This window comes from Oenanthe melanoleuca, chromosome Z (genome assembly GCF_029582105.1).
Source record: "Oenanthe melanoleuca isolate GR-GAL-2019-014 chromosome Z, OMel1.0, whole genome shotgun sequence".
In the NCBI taxonomy this organism is placed as follows: Eukaryota; Metazoa; Chordata; class Aves; order Passeriformes; family Muscicapidae; genus Oenanthe; species Oenanthe melanoleuca.
In genome coordinates, this window is record NC_079362.1 from 10,173,549 (window position 1) to 10,191,093 (window position 17,545).

At 39.8% G+C, this 17,545-nt stretch overlaps 1 protein-coding gene across 6 annotated transcripts in view; it reads left to right on the plus strand.

The window, feature by feature from the left end:
* The first annotated feature begins 108 nt into the window (after positions 1-108).
* Positions 109-17,545, plus strand: part of LOC130265625 (carnosine N-methyltransferase) — a 32,231-nt gene continuing 14,794 nt past the window's right edge. For 3 of the 6 annotated variants that reach the window (XM_056514837.1, XM_056514838.1, XM_056514839.1), the window contains exons 1-3: positions 12,335-12,766; positions 15,005-15,200; positions 16,172-16,335. In XM_056514837.1, the coding sequence (XP_056370812.1) occupies positions 12,426-12,766; positions 15,005-15,200; positions 16,172-16,335 (701 nt within the window). In that variant the 5' untranslated portion in view covers positions 12,335-12,425. Of the gene's footprint in view, positions 326-2,220; positions 2,281-2,702; positions 2,794-3,442; positions 3,492-4,889; positions 5,053-5,130; positions 5,203-6,154; positions 6,265-7,211; positions 7,302-7,668; positions 9,262-12,334; positions 12,767-15,004; positions 15,201-16,171; positions 16,336-17,545 lie in introns of those variants that run through there. The other 3 variants (XM_056514840.1, XM_056514842.1, XM_056514843.1) reach the window with 3 other exon arrangements.

Sequence of the window (17,545 nt, forward strand, 5' to 3'; positions counted from 1 at the left end):
GTCGTGTGCTCGGGGCCGCCCCGGGCCGGAGGTGGGCGCGGCCCGCACTGCTCGGTCACAGGGCGTAGGAGGCGGGCGGTCCGGCTGCGCGGAGCCGTGCTGGCCGGAGGATGTGCTCATAGCGGCCTCGCGGCGTGGCTGGAGTCAAGTGCGAACTCCGGAGGCGCGGAGGTGTCGGAACTGCAGTGGTGGAGGCGCGGCCGGGAAGCTCCGCCGGCCCCGCTGTGTGGGCCCGTGCCTGTGAGAGGTTCCTGGTCCCGGTCCGGTGCACCTTCGGGTGTCCCCGTTCGTGGGAGCTGTGCCGCGGTATGCCCTTAAAAATGAGGTGGCAGCAGTGATGTGCTGGCGTTGTTATGGGCTTGTGCTCTATTTAAAGATCCAGACTGACCCAAGGAGGAGTAGTTTAGGATTTCTGTGTTGCAGCATTTGTGACAAATTTGTTTTTGGAATCTCTTTTACACATTACTCAGTGGGACAGAAGAGTTGGTGTGTTTTTTAATGGTGGTATTTTTTGCCGTAGACTGGGATTAACTTGCATATAGACGATGACATAAAGTCCAAAGGTGAATGTGTTTGTCAGGTTTGTTGCTTAACATCCTTTGTGGAACAAAGGGTAATCCTCTGCAACTCAAACCTTACTGATGATTTTTTGAAAAGAGCTTTTTTATCTTTTTTTTTAAGTAGCCTGAATAACAGCACTTTTAAAGAACTAGTTATCTGTCTTCCCTCTTTGCATTGATAGCCAGTACTGTAAGCATTCAATGCATCACTGAATTTTAAAATTATAATATTATATTTTATAAAACTAATTATATTACAAAGCCAATGTGTACTAACTGAAAAACTCGCAAATGCCAACTACTGTAGATAAGCAGCACCCTTGCAAAGCAGTGGTTATCACAGGGGTGATGGCTTAGTCGATATATCTTGTTTTGTTCTTCTTTTAACATAGCCATACATTAAAAAGCATGTGCAGATCATATCACAAACATGTGAAACAGTGGAACTTACAGTCATTGCACCAAATACAAGAGGATGGTATTATTTCAGGCTCCACATGTGTCTAAAGCTTACTTTCACAGAAACAGTGTGGTTTTGTTTTCATACTGATGCCCTGTAACAGTTTTTTCAAGTACACTACAGATTTTTTTTTTTTTCGAAGGCAGGGAGAGTTTTACCTGCTCAGTCCTTTTGGATCTTAGGTGTCGAAGTTCTTAACCTTCCCAAGTGTGACCTCGAAGGAAAGAGCACGTGAAAAAGGGGTGTTTGCTTGTGGTTAAATAGTTGTAAATTGATGTGTGAAACTGAAAACAAACGTTGTTTCCCCTGTGTCTTTGCAGAACTGCAAAGTACTTTTCTAGAATAGCTCACTATGTACTCTGCAAACACCCATTCCAGAAGAAAGTTCAAGGGAAAGAGCTGGGGCAAAGCAGAATTGTGTCACCTGGCAGCTCTGGCTACTGAAGGTGTTCTGACTGAGGCAGTCAGAGCCTCAGAGCTGGTGGGATATGATGGCAGCAACAAGGATATGGGGACAAATTAACCTTTAGAATTTACTCTTCGATCTTTTCAGGGAAAACCTGTGTGCGTCCTAGTCCTTCTCAATGCTAAATTAGCTAGGATGTCTTAAATTGCCCTTACAGTAGTTTTAATCTTCCAGATTAATCTGTGGTGGAGCAGAGAGAGGGGGATTTGTATGCTGTTAATGCCCTGAGAAAGGGAGTGGTGAATTACACAGTAGATATTACATTGCTGAGACCAGGTTCATAAAAAAGAGTTTTTGAACATACTCTTTGCTATCTTCATGAAATTTTAAAACATCTTTCTCCTCAGCATGCCACTTGTTTCTTTTTAAATGATTTTGTTTTGCCATGACAGCTACTTTTTTGTATTGTTGATGCTTGAGCTAGTGATTGTGCTTTTCTTTAGGAAGTTGTATGATATTAATATCATTAGAACCAAGTCTCCCAGAGTTCCTTTCAAATTATTAAAATACTATCAAAAATAAGGTACAATTGAATTTATGACAGGGTATATATATTGCAGGTTTTTTGTTAGCATTAGAATGAGCAGCTATGATTCTTACTGTACTTTTGCAAAAACAAAAATGATGGACAACAGGACAGAAAATAAATGTTCTGTATAATTGGTATTTCTTAATACCACGGTTGCCTTCTTTTTCTTGAATTAAGATTTTTCACCGGGTGTTGTTTTTGACAGTAAAAAGGAAGAACGGAGGAGAAAACAAACTATGAAAGTATTGGTTATTGGCCTTGGGGGGTAAGTTATGTAAAATTAAATTCACTCTACAGTTTAAGACTAGTTTTCTTCGCAGAATTATGTGATATAATTTCTATTTCTGAATCCATATTCTTTTGAAACTGGATTACATATGCAACGTATAATTGCATAGTTTTATAGCATGTAACTCTCAAGAAATTGTTCTGTGTCTGTTGGAGACCTCAAGTGCAGGTCTGTAGCATGTTTCTTGGCACTGCTTGATTTACTGTACTGTTTGTTGAAAACTGTTGGAACATGCCAGAAAATTCCTAGAGGTAGAGAGTATTTTATGTGACTAAATTTTGGGGGAAGTTATATTGTTTCTTTGCATATACCTATATAGAAATGTATGTGTGAGCTTGTACATATGTTGAAAAGATTAGTTTTTGCCTTGGTGAACTTTTTACAATGTTTTCTAACAGTGTAACAAATGGAGGGAAAACAACGCTAGCAGAAAAACTTAAGAATATGCTTCCCAACTGTGATATAATCTCTCAAGATGACTTCTTCAAGGTAACAGTTTTAATGGAAAAACCTGATAGCTAAAAGTAGGCTTGAGTAGATTTCAATTATTTTTTCAGTTCTCATATTGATGAACTTTTAAAATTGGTACTGCTTAAAGTAATGTTAATTTCATAAGAATCATAGAATGAGCACTGGGGTAATTGAAATTTAAGTATCCAAACCACTGAAAATACTCAGCCAAAAGAAATTTCCTGTCTTCTTTGCCACTCTTTTAAAATAAGACATGGGTGTATGACGGATGCATTTGTCAAGATCCTTTGTACCGTTGAGTTTAATGATATTGTCTTAAGCCTACACCCATACAACAATAAGTGGTTGTCTCCCAAGGCGAAACAGAAAAACAGCTTGTGTTGATGTTTGGGATGTTTGTTAAGGAGGGTGAAGGAGCTCTTATTTCTCAAGTAAAGCTCTAATGAACTGTAAAGTAAAGTCATCTGAACTGGAATGTTTGTTGTTCTAGATTAAATAAAGTTTTTGTGGTGCATTTTAACAGTTGTTTATATCGGTTTAATGTTGAAAATAAATTTAACTAATTGCATACAAAAACGTATAACCCTGGAGTTTATAACTAGAGTATATATCTCTTAATATGGTCATAAAAGCAACCTTGAAAAAATTAATTTTTTTTCCTCTTCAGCCAGAGTCTGAAGTAGAAACAGATGAACGTGGATTTAAGCTATATGATGGTCAGTAACTCGCATACATTGCCTTTGAACATTGTATTGAAATTGTTGTGCTGAACTTCAACACTTCTTCCACCTTCTCCCCTTGCCTCGTCCATTCCAAGGACGCAGTAAACAAGTGGTTGTTTCAGAGCAATTCTTCTCTTTCATTCAGCTTACTGAGATATTTAAGAAAACTTTCTTAACTAGTAAAGGCTCAAACTAGTGCTTGGCCTTTCCTTTTCTCTTTTGAATCTTTTCCTCTGTTTTTACACTTGTATCTGGTTTAGTAGCAAATGATACTGTTCAGTAAGTCTTGGCTTGCAGTACTGGCATAAGCTTAATCTCATTGCTTGGTAATGGTCCTTTTTTTCATTTTTGCTAGTGAACTCATGGGATATCACTATTGGGTTTTTCAAGTCAGTCAAAACTTGGGTCTTTCCTGACATCTTTATTTCATGTTAGATCTCCCATTAAGAACATATATTTTTAAGTTCGTGATTAATGCTGGCTCAATTTATTTTTAGAGACGCCTAGATCCAGATCCACTTTAGGCCATTGTTTTGTATCAGGTCATATCTACTTCTAAACAGTTGCTTGGTTAGTAGGTAATCTCTGTTTATACTTCGTGATCACAAAATGTATTGCTGAGAGCACTAGTCAGACCCTTCAGTTGTACCTTACTAGCTATGCAGTCTTTGGCTCAACTTCTAGACTTCATGTAAATGGAATGTGAATCTGGAGGGATAAAGTAAATGGACTTTCTTATTAAAATATCCAGGTTTAATGCTGCACTTGAAAGTTATTTTAAAATGAATTTGCTGTTATGGTACCCAAAAGCTGCCTTATTTCTACCCTACAGTACCTTACCTTCCTTACCTACCTTACCTTCCTCAATATATTCTTGTGTGTCTACAGACAAAAACAGGTGTTACATTGTGCTGTACATTTGCTTTGTACACCATGCTCCTTTAAGTCTCTCTATGCCCACCTAATAAACCTAATGAAAGCCCAAAGCAAAAAATGTTGAGTGTCCACTCCCCCCTCTGACAATTGACAGAAGGATGAAAGTCTCAGGGTTAGTAAATTTTTACAAGTTTTGTGGAAGCAGAGAGCAGTCCCTGAAGTTTCTGTCATGAAGTAAAAAGCTGTGAATTCAGTTCAGACAATATTCAATGCCATAAAGTTCAGAGAGACTACACCCAACAGAAATATCCCAGTCATGGTGCAAGCTTTGATTTCAGGAAATCATCAGTAGCAAAGACAGAACTACAGATATAATCTTTGGGGTAATCCTGTTCCCCTTCATTTAAATTGGTACTTAGATTACTTGATTCTTACTGATTAACATAGGGGTACTTAAGGGTTCTTTTTTTTTTCCTTCTTTGTTTTTAAGGGATGTTTAACTTTGTTTTCATCTAGTACTTGATGCCCTCTATATGGATGAAATGGTGGCAAGTATTCGCAATTGGATGAAAAGCCCAGCAAGCTCAGGTGTTGTGACAGAAGAGCCACAGAATACATGTGACAATCTGAAAAATGTTTATATTTTGATTGTTGAAGGCTTTCTCCTTTACAATTATGAGTAAGCAGTAATATGTAACCTGGTAAATTAAAAGCTACCCTAAAATGGACGAGGGAACTAAATATATTATTATCTTAGGCCACTTAATGAACTATGGAATAGAAGATATTTCTTGACCCTTCCCTATGAAGAGTGCAAAAGGAGAAGGAGGTAAGATTATTGATTTATTGTTTAAAGAGTCACTGCAACCCCTGAACTGAAGTGGTCCTTTTGTGCTAGCTTTTCTTCGGTGCTTGCAAAATGTAAGCTATTAAGATCATCTATCCTCTGTTTGTTAGTTAGAGATTTGTTTGGTTTGTTTTTTATTTTAGAGCATGTGATTATTAAAATATTAAGTGCCTTACAAACATTAAAAAGATAATTTGTTGCTCTGATAAATTATTTAATTACTGATTGCATATTTAAGTAAAACCATGTTTAAAATGAGAAATGGTTAAAAAAAATACTAAGCCCTCTTATTCTTGGTTAAATACAATTGATTGATGATTTTTCCTAGAGCAACGATGTTCATGTCTGGGTTTAGTGTATGGTTTTGCTTAAGCTGTCCATTAATTTTACTGTGGATCTAAACTAGATTATTGAGCCAGTGTCTGACTTGCCTCTAAATTTGAAGCAATACTGTGTGCTTGGAATAATATATGTGTACAAAGTCAGAATCTGCTGGCTGAGTGAAGAAATCCTCTATTCAACTGGCTTGGTTGATAGCCTTTCTCAGTTTTTCACTAGACTCACCTAAGACTTTCGTGTCCAGAATGGAAGAATCTAAAGAGACTAAACAACTAGTCATTTAAAGCTTGAGAAATCTGCATACCCAATAAAAAGAGAAAAAGTAGTTTATTTTGTTAATAGTGTCAATACAGTTTAATTTATCTGTAATACCTTTTACAATTAAAACCTCCGAACTTTTACGTTATCTTGAATGTGCAAAAGACAGCAGAAGTTCATATCACAGATTGAATTAAAACGAAGGAATCTCCCTGGCTTCAACAAAAATACAGCCAGCCTTTCTTTTTATTATTTTGGATAAAAGCTGTTATTTAATCAGCCGACACTAGGGAAAAGTACAAAACTTATATGGGAACACATATGTATTTTTGTGTAGCACCAGAATCTATCAGCCAGCAGATACACCAGGGTACTTCGATGGACATGTGTGGCCTATGTATTTGAAATATAAAAGTGAATTGGAAGAGAATGCAAGTATTCAAGTTGGTATGGTATCCTTAATTTTAAACTTATAAAATGCATAAGTATGGTACTTGTACAGTTTATGTTGAGTTGTGGGATTTTTTCAAATGGGATAAAATTTTCTTCAGATGTTTTTATCGCATTTAGTAGGTTTTGATGTTTCTGTTGGTTTATATTTCAAGCCTATAGGGATTTTTTGTTTTTGTTATTTAATAATGAAAATTAGAAGTTAAAAAATAGAAATGTTCTGATCTTTAAGTCCACTTAACAAGATTACTTGTTAAGATAACACGTGTATGTCTAAGTAGGAAGCATCTGAGACGATAGCTGATGCACTGGCAGAGTTCTTAAATGAAATCCTGGTTAAGTCTCGTAATAAGCTGAAGATACTTTCTAGGTGCTGACTGTCCACACTACGGTCACCAGTTTTGCATGAGAAGTGTCAAATCTGGGCCAGCTGTTGGGGCAGTGCCTCAGGTTTTTGTGATGTTCACACTTATACGGCTCTTGGACTACCTGCTTCTGGAGCGGGGGCCAGAGGGAAGAGAAGGGAAGGGAAGTTGGGTGGCTGCTTCATCATCAGCTTCATCACACTGCTTCTTGCTGAGCAGTAAGAGTAAGAATTGCAGTGCTCTTCTGGAACTTGCTCAGAGGCTGAAACTGAGAAACCTGAAATGATCTACTGCACAGAAACCTTTTTTTTTTTATTCCATTGCTCCACTGTGCTCACATAATTACCGTTACACTTGTGGAGACTTTTGTACCACAAAAAGTTGTAAATTAATTATTAACTAAAATATGTTTCCATTATATTGTTTTTTTAACATGTAAAGCAAGTTTGGAGAAGAGGAAAAGGGGAGGTGTTGTTCTTGGTTGGTTTTTTTTCATCTATAGGAATACTGAAAACTTTGCCAATTACCATTAAAGATAGCTGGCATGGAACTCATGAACACTTATTTTTTCTTCCTCAGATTATTTGGATGGAACAAAATCCCAGGAGGAGCTTTTATCCTATGTGTATAGTGATATAATACAGGAATTAAACAAGCTGAGGGAAGAAAGTAAGTAATGTTACTGGAAATTGAATCTATGTATCCTATTCCATGTTAACAAGAAGCCAATATTTTTATTTGAAAGTACTACAAGAATTATATAGATCTATATTTCTTCATGTGCTACAGTACCATGTTTGTTCATTACTCTGAGTCAATATCTGTTAAAATTGTTAGTTCCTGGAAATGGGATGTTCTAAGATCATAGTTGAATCCACTGTTACTTAATGATAAAATAATAATAAAAAAGGGGAAGAGAAGGTATATGGGTTAAAATATCAATGAAAACAAATACATTTGTGGAATTACTTTCTAATATAAAGTGGTATCACTTGCAAACACTACAGTTTAGATATGTACTTTGTATTTATTTTAGATCAGCAGGGCACAGCATGATAACGTAGAAAGCCTGGGTTCCATTTGATATGAACTGAAAACACCAAGACTGTCATACATGGCAAGCTGACCAACTGAGCAAAAGCTGTGTGTATGACCATAATTCTACTTCATGTAACACGAGAGTTTTTGTAAGTAATTATTAACTCTCTCTTGGGTGTGGAGACAGAGACTCCATTTTGGGGTATGAATAGTGCGTTTTTTAAAATTCCATTAATCAGTCCTGCTTTGGCTGAGCTTTAAGTCTGATTGAATGTGTATATTTTAAAGAACAAAACTAAACCATAAAGATGCACTTCCGTTGGATTAATAAGCCTATCTGAACATGGATGATTGCAATTTGAAATGATCATATAGGAATGACAGTGATTGCCTCTATTATTTTTAGCAGCTTATTATCACTGATAAACATGCTTAGAGGAACTATCTGTGTAAGTTTATGTAAGCTGTCATGCTGCTTATTCAGTAATTGATTGAATACATCAAGATAAACTTATTTAGACTTGCTAAATACCTCTCTGGTGTTTGCACAGTAATTTTTGTGTTGTGTATTGTTTAGAGCAGTTAGGAGTAGATGTTAAGAAAAGGAAAACAAACCTGAAGAGGACTCAGATTGTTGGAAAAAGATGAGGAAATAAGATGTAGAGAATGCAGTTGCATCATTAAAAAGATACAGTACATATATTGTGCAGAGATTGGGATGGCACAGACAACTAGACAATAAATCTGTGCTTCAGGGAGGAAGAAATGATTGTTATTAATATTCGTAACTCACGTTGAAATTGAAATGAAACTGAAATGTTGTGAATGAAATGTTCAGAAAGCTGGAATGCTAAACAAACGTGGAAGCTTTGTTATAGAATTTGTGTACATATATTTTCGCAAACTAGGAAATTGGTAAATTGGATCATATTTTGTTGCTGAATAAGTAATATCTTAATTCTTATATTTTCTAGACAATGGGTTACATTTTTATCAGTCAGAATAAAAATAAAACTACAGACATGGAAAGCAAAGGATGGATTATGACTTGATATGTGACAGCTGAACTGGTCAGTGAATGAAATGTAGTACTTTATGTAAAAGTCCTAAATCTATGTATAAGGAAAAGATTTTAACAGATTACAGCTATGTTTAGCTGTGTTTAAAACAAAGTGCTTCCAAATATAATTTTGCACTAAAAATACTTCATATTGCATTTGCTCATATGCTGTGATGGACTGTCTGACTTTAAAGTGTGTTTTTATTTTTATTTCCTTTTGGAAAGTGAGCAATTGCAAGAGATTAGCTAATGCATAGAATGATTGTGGTGGGCTGACCTTGGCTAGCCACCAAAACAGCTCTATTACTTCCCCCTCCTCAACAGGAGGGGGGAAAAAATGCAATGGATTTGCATCTTGACTCATGTGTCAAGATGAGGACAGGAATATCACTCAGCAGTTACTCACATACAGTCAAAACAGATGTGGTTTGTGGAAAGTATTTTAATTTACTGCAAATAAAATAATAAATAATGAGAACTAAGAACAAATCATAAAACACCTTCACCCCACCCCTCCCTTCTTCCTGGCTTGACTTCCCACTTTCCACAAATTCTCTACCTCCTGTCTCCCGCCAGCACGGGTGGATGGGGAGTGTGTTGCTCCTTCCTCTTCAGTCATCTGCTGCTCAAGAGGGGGTGCCTCCCACAGGGACAGTCTTCCACTTCTACCTGCTCTGCATGGTGATTCAGGAAAGGGAGTGGAATGAACAATGGTATCACCTGACTTTATTCTCAAGTAGCACAACACTGGTGCGGTGGCAAGGAGCTCAGTTTTGTCAGATCCTCTTATAGAGAAAAATGATAGATGAGCTGCAATACAGATCTATTCATTTGTGGTGTAATCATTGTGTAATGTAAATCATTGTTGGAATATACATGGTACTGAGCTTGTGCTTAAGCAACATGTAATAAGAGCTCAGGGCATAGATCTTTCACAGTTCTTCTCTAACTATGCCACTGTTTAGAGCTACATTTTTTTTTTTTTTTTTTGCAAACAAAGCAGGTGGTCTTACTTCGCCTCTGTGTAAGACCAGTGGACCCATGTTTTTAGAGCTGGGCAGCTCTGGTTTCTAAATTTAGAGGGAGTCCCTAGTGGAGTTAAAAGAAGGGTAGCTAAGTGTCAAAGGACTAGAGAAGCTGCTTTGCAAGGAGAGACTGAAAATGGTGGTAGTGCTCACTGTGGAGAGTAGAAGACCAAGGGGAAAATGGGCCATGGGTTAAAACATTAAAGGCTTGAAAGCTGTGAGTCAACTGGATGCAGAGCTAATATTCACCAAATTTTACAAATACTAGTCTGGGGGCACTTCCTCATTCGAAAAACAGATTCACCAATTTATATTACGGTGATATTTCACATGGATAGAGATGATACTTTATGCAGTAGACAATGACCTTTTGAGATGTAATGCCAAAAGTGGCAGACAGTACCAGCAAGTTGAAAAGGGATCCAGCAGATTCATTGATACTTCACCCATAAGAAGTAGTAAAAGAAGTAGGCAGTGCTATATCATGGATGGACTGTAGAAACTGACCAGGCTTATCTGCCTGAATTTTGTGCTCTTGCCAGTTGCTGCAACAACTAAGCCACAAAAGATTATGAACTCTTCTGAGTCTGTTTGATAGTCTGTTTGATTTCAGGTATTTCATTATAAAAGCTTACAGAGCTGGCCTGTAGCTGGGCATATTGGCAGAGTGCTTTTGGTTTGAAGGTGGTACAGCCCTTGACAGAAAAAAATCTCTTTTTTTTCCTAGTTTGCTCTTGGTGAATATCTTTTGATTGCCAGGGCTGTGCTAGCTGTGAAGTGGTTGGGGAGAGCTGCATGACAGAAGCCTGTGGTTCTTTAGGGAAGAACAGTTAACTTTCTGGAAGTGGTGTCATCTGCTGGCAGCAATTTCAGGCTGTCACAGCTGAAAGAAGGCTTTGCTAAGTGTCTTGCATATATTCAGAAATGTGGAGTGATAGAGGTGGTGGTGTTCTATAAATGGCTTTTTTATAAGGACAGAAATACAAGTATATTATTCGTTTGATATTTAGGTGATTTTCTGATGTTAAAATAACAGAACATGACAAGTCATCAACTCTGATGTAGGAGGAACAAACCTTTTATCTCTCAGAGCTTATGGTTCCCACGCTAACCTTTAAAGTCTAAGAGCTGAATTTCTGTTTAGACTACGTATCATTGATACAGATCCTGGTTTTGTCACACACACACGGTGTTTCCTAATTTACATACCCACTTGGGAACAATGACTCTTCTGTCCATCGAACTGGGTATGTCTTTGGTTTCTCTCTGACATTGCCACTGAACACAGTGTCCAGTGTCCATTCAGTGCCTGGTCAGTTACTATAGTTACAAGAGAGCAGGAGCAGTGTGAGAGTGAAGTGAAAGTGTTTATTTTAGGAAGCTGATGCTCTTACTTCCACTGAGGAAGTTAGTGCGCCAAAAAACCTTTCCTGTTAATGTTGCATTACTTGGGTTACTAAATGACTGCCTTTGTCTTTAGACAGACAGGAAATATGGTGGTGCTCTTTAGCTTTTGGGAGTGAGGGCCCTTACAAATAAGGTAGTCTTTTATCAGCCACCTCTTCTCAAAGCACAGTGGAAAGGTGTATGGTGTGACTTGATGCATGACATGGTGTCTACACCTAGTAAAACAAGTTTTGTCAGGTGAAGGAGGATCATCTGCTCATCATCCAGGCCAAAGTCTGTTGTTGTGGGGGGAAATCTAGTATTTAGTGGATCATGTATGGTTATACACCTTGCTTTTCCCTCCCCACAATTGGACCTTGCCCATCTTCCCAGGAAACATCATCGTCTTGAGGCTGGTGCGGAGTGTGAAGTAGTGCCTATTGTCAGCACAGTGGCCTCGCTGCCCCGGCTGCCTGCCACGGCCTGACCGCAGCCTGGAGCCGGCAGCCGGGCGTAGAGTCGGGCCTTGAGCCGGTACTTCATGTGCCGGGGTGGGCACTCCCGAAGAGCCCGGCCGCTGTGCATCCGCGCCCGGCGCGCCTGAGGTACTTGAGCGCCTCTGCCGCCACCGGGCGGCCCTGCCGTGCCGCTTCACACGGCGGGGAGGGCACGACTCCGCGAGCAGTGTCCCGTGTGACACCAACCGGCTCGGGAGCGCGGAGCGCTCTGCCAGCGCACAGCTCCCAATCCCTGTGACTCCAGCTCGGGAGCGCGGAGCGCTCTGCCAGCACACAGCTCCCAATCCCTGTGACACCGGCTCGGGAGCGCGGAGCGCTCTGCCAGCACACAGCTCCCAATCCCTGTGACACCGGCTCGGGAGCGCGGAGCGCTCTGCCAGCACACAGCTCCCAATCCCTGTGACACCGGCTCGGGAGCGCGGAGCGCTCTGCCAGCACACAGCTCCCAATCCCTGTGACACCGGCTCGGGAGCGCGGAGCGCTCTGCCAGCACACAGCTCCCAATCCCTGTGACACCGGCTCGGGAGCGCGGAGCGCTCTGCCAGCACACAGCTCCCAATCCCTGTGACACCGGCTCGGGAGCGCGGAGCGCTCTGCCAGCACACAGCTCCCAATCCCTGTGACTCCAGCTCGGGAGCGCTGGTCTCCGTTTACCGGTCCCGCCCACGTCTCGCGATACCGTTCAGCGCGGGGCCGGCGGCGCGCGCCGGAAGAGCTGCGATGCGCGTGCGCTGGCCGTGCCCGCCGGCGCAGCAGAGCGCGGGGGATGTCCGCCACGTGCGCCGTGTCCCGGAAAGCGCTGCTGCCAAGGCCGCGTCCCCAGGGCGAGAGGGAGCCGCCTGCCAAGGTGATGCGCAGGGGGCTGCGACCAGGCCGCGAGGAGGAGCGGGAGCAGCTGCCGTGTCCAGGAGAGTGCGCGAGCGGCATGGGCGCGGAGGCCGAGGCGGAACAGGCGGCACCGCTGAACGACGAGGGGCGGCGGCGGCAGCGGCAGCAGCCTCTAGCGCCGAGGGTGCTGAGCACGGCGTCGGCCAGGGCGGTGGAAGAGGAGGAACGGCTGGAGCGGGAACATTTTCGGAGGATCATCAACGCTTTCCGATATTACGGGTAATTGAGGCCTGCCCCTGGGCGTGGGGCCCTGCGGGGGGCCCTCCGCTGGCCGAGCGGCCTCCGCAGGGTCGGCAGCTGCCCGCGGCCCCCGGAGCAGGGCGCTCTTCCTGCGCGTCATGCGGCCGGCTCCGGGCGCTGCGTCGGGCCCTGCGCTTCCCCGGCGGCGGCGTGCAGAGCTCCGGCTTCTGCGCCGCTTTCCTTTCGCGATACCTGCAAAGTCGCCTTGATGTCTGTCTATTCGAAAGCGTGAAGGAAAGCATCAAACCTACAAAAGGTGTCTTGCGGTCTCTTAGAAGATAGGAGATAGGATGCTGTAAGACATTGTAAAGCCTTCAAAACAATAGTATCTCCTGCTGGCAGAGAAACGCAAAATCGTGGTTTTTTTTTTTTACTTTGCAGAAGAGACAAAACCTATCGCTAGGGATAATTGCTGTTTTTTAATGGCATCTGTTGGGTCAGAGGAGGGTTTGCTTGCTCCATAGGAATGAGCCAGCGGTGGTGGGGAGACCTAGTTTTAGGACTGAATCCGTTTAGAAAACAAGAAAGCAAGTTACTCGCACTGCGAGGTAGTAGAGCCTGGCTGGAAAAGTCCAGTCCTCTTCAGTGTTTTGGTAAACCGTTTCCTGTTTCTGGGTTTGGAAGGCAGGTTTATACTTCAGCTGAGGAAGCCCCATCATGTGGCTCATTACTATGTGCATTTTTTGTCAGTGTAGGACAGACATTTGTACATGGTACTGAGGTTCTTGGTAGCAGCGAGTGATATTTATATAATTTCTTCTGTTAGAGGGTTTTCCCAGTAAGTTTCATTTGTCTTCCAGGACAAGTGTTTGAGCAGGAGGTTGGTCTGAATGCCTTTTTGATGTCTCCTCCCGAGTGAATTCTCTAATTTAGTTTGGTCATATCAAAGAACTAGTTAGTTAAAAATATCTAATACCAATTGCTACTAATGCAGTTTCGGCCTGTTATTTGTTTATATTAGTGGTATAATTGTACCCTCTGGCCTTGGAAGCTGGGAATATCTTTCTCAGCCTTCTGCTGAGCTGTGGCTTTGGGCTGCTTTTGAATGCTTGTTTTGGTAAAAACATAAGAAAAGGATGTGACTCAAATTTCCAGTACAGAAATTCGATGAAATTGAAATTCTCAAAGAAATAATTCAAAATTTAGGTGAAATTACATATATTGGTACTTAATAAATGGAATTTTTTGTTTGCTCATGTGGATATTTCCTGTTAAATTGGCAACATCTGTATGAATGAGACAGTAACACACTTTAAGATGAGTCTAGATCTAGTTCTTGTCTTCTAGAAACTTCGTTATTTGTAGTTTTTCTGATTTCAGTGAACTATTTGTTCTTCTTGATGCTAGAAATTTAGCATAAAAAGGTAAACCCAATTAGGTTCAAAGGGGGTTTTTTGCTGATAAAACTTTAAGAAAAATGTTGTTGCGCTAAACTGATGTGCTTTTTGTACAACATCAGTTGATTTTTTTCTGTTTCTTGTCCTTTAACGTAATTTTAAACCAGTGTAGCTATTGCAGTGAACAAGACCTTCTCAGTAACGCTTGAATGAGATATCAGCTGGTCAGATTTCTAGAATGAGGTTGTAACTAAAATGCCAGCAATTGCAGCTGTCTCTCATAATGGCTAGTTTTTTCAGCTTTGTGCTACTGTATGCTGACACAAGACTTGGGAAGCTTCAGTATGACTTGACCAGCTAAAATGATTTGGTCGTCAAAAGGGTCAGTATCTCTTACTGAATTTTCTCTATACAGTCATCATGACTGTGCAGCTAAAGCAACTATATTAGCAACTATACATCAGTCAGTTAGACAGAAATCAAATCCAGCAAAATCTCAGAAGATTCATTTTTATGAACCTTTTATCTTGGGGAAGTGGAAAACTATTTTTAGCTTGCATCAGTCTCATGATCATGTTCACAGTACTTGTGAGGAATATGCTGTTAAAGAAGGTAGCTTAGTATCTTAGTGTGGCTGCCAGAACTCTAGTATCATATCTAGTATCAAACAGGACTGTGTTAAATAGAGTGGTAATGTAGAACTAGAGTTTAAAAAATTTTTGCCTAAAAAATTATAGAAGTTGCTCTCTAATGAGGAACTACAAAGTCTGGTCACTTTCTGTGTGTAAAATAATGGAACAATTGTAATTGGAACAGCTTAAAGTGAATTATTTACATGTGCGTATATTGCTTCTAAATACTTAAAACTTTTTCTTTTTAGAACGAATATGCATGAACGAGTGAACAGAACAGAGAGGCAGTTTAAGTCTCTCCCGGCTAACCAACAGAGTCTTCTTCCTCAATTTCTTCCTCACCTTGACAAGATTCGGAAGTGCATTGATCATAATCAAGAAATACTGCAAACCATTGTGAATGACTGTGTTCATATGTTTGAAAATAAGGAATATGAAGAAGATGTATGTTAAAATAGACTTTTTTCTTGCTCCAAAATTAAATTCTGTATGCTTTGAGATTTTCTGCATTTGTTTTTAATACCTCAGACCTCCAACTTTTCTTTTGCCATCCTTGTTTTATAATTTTGTATTTTCTCACACTTTTTTCACTCTTGTCTTTGCATTTGCAGAGCTGATGCTTAATGAAGCCATTCATTGTTAGTTCTGTTAGTTACACTTAAGAACACTAACTGTGGATCTTTCAAGTCATTTTAAGAAAAACTAACTGTGAATCTGGCAAATCATTTCTTTTACTCCAGAGTTCTAGCTTTACCCTGATTACATTTTAAAGTTGTTTTTTTTTCTGTTAAGTGTATAGAATATAAGTGATATTGTCTGTCTTACTGTAGGTTCTTATATGTTACAACATTGTAAATTGGTTACAATTCTAGATTGTAAGTATTTTAATGTTGTTATTTGTAAATACTTTTTTGCTACTTGACCTACTTTCTATCAAAAAGAAAAGATCCCAAGACTTAAAGGACTGACAGAGATGGAAACTGAAGTCCTCCTTGGATACAGGCAAGATACCTTAATGGGCAGCTCTAATGTAAGCTTCTCAGTTTTGCCTTATCAGTATCTAAAGGGATCCTTTTTTCAGGGTAAGCAGTTCAGCCTCTGCACTGGCTAAGCCCTGATCTTTTATAAGGACTTCCAGTTGTGCTTTGCTACGTAAAGGTTGGTTTTTTTTTTTAATGTGGAAACCGGACTTTTGAATGCCAAAGAGAAAACAGCAAACTCAGTTTGTTTAGAATATTAAGGTGGATTTAAGTCCGGATCACAGGAGTGAAAGGGAAGTGCTTTGTTAGCTCATACTCCCAGCAGTTCTTGCAGCATGGCTTTTTTTCTCATCATAATTGGCTTTCCCCCTGCACGACTCCAGATATTTGGTATGTTTTCCACTAACTTTTTTTTTTCCTCTCCACTTTATTCAGGGAAGCGGGAAGATTACACCAGCTTCAACATTTGACATGGATAAATTAAAGTCCACATTGAAACAATTTGTGAGAGACTGGAGTGAAGAGGGGAAGTCTGAGAGGGATTCCTGCTACCAGCCAATTATTAGTGAAATTATAAAGAACTTTCCAAAAGAAAGATGGTAATAGTGTCTTAATACTTACATTTATATGGACTTAGACTGTTGCACAAATCTAAAACAGAATTTATGGAGTAATGAAAAGCTTTGTTTCAAAAGTAGAGAATTTTTTGTGTACTCAGTGGAATTTATTTTTCAATCAAGAAAGTTTTCATTTCTAATACAAGATGTTGGAAAAGAGTATAATCATAAGTTTCACAAAGTAATACCAGGTAAACCTGTAATACTTTTTTGTTGTTCTGCAGCTGAATGTAACAATATATGTAAATATTTCAAGTAAGATATATCAGAAAGTTTACTCAATTTTGCTTAATGAGGTAAAGTTTGCAGGTTAACAGATTCTCCTAGTGTGTCTGCTGTAGGTGAGAGGAAGAATTCTGTGACAGCAGGAAGTAAGGCTTTGGCCCTTCATTATGGAAGGAGGAAGACTTAACCTCTTAAGTGCAGTTGCACTTAATTGCACTAAAAATTTAGTCTGATAATAGTCAATGCTAACCTTGGTTTCAGACACCTGAATTAATACAATTCTTAAAAAAGCTTAGTTGCATATGTGAAGGTAATTTTCTAAGTATTGGCTTTTTAACAGTGCCAAAATAGTCATTGATGCATGGCTTTTAGGTAATTTAGGTAGAAGCATACTGGTAAAGTCTCAGAACGTTATAGTGTTATAAGAATTCCATGTTTATTTGGTTCTGTCAATTGATAAACGCAGTCATCTTGAAGTATATTTTAGTTTAAACTTAGTATTATTACAGTAGGAAAATTGGAGAATTTTTATTCACAAAGGTAACAGGCCACTACTTAGGTTTGATATAGCAGGGTATTATTGTGGTGGTTTTTTCTCTGTCAGTAATTGTTAATAATGCTTTTGTGCAAATCTGAAAAGTCTTTTCTACTAGCCATTGTTTAGTTTCATTGTTAAAGACCATTTGTCGTGGGAGAACATGGAGTGTAGATGGTTTCTACTGTGCCTTGAACTGACTTACCTAAAGATAGATACACCTTTAAAAATGTTTTATCTGCAAGTGAACTTCCTGCATTTCTAGTGCTAATAGTGCCCTGCATAAAATAAAAAATGAATTAAATACTACGGGTGTACATCTGATGTGTAGATCTGTAGGAAAACTCATGGTTATTATTTTGCAAGAAATTAAATTATCAATGTGGAGCTGTTGTAGCACTTAAGTAAAACCTTTTCTCTGTTCGCATCTTG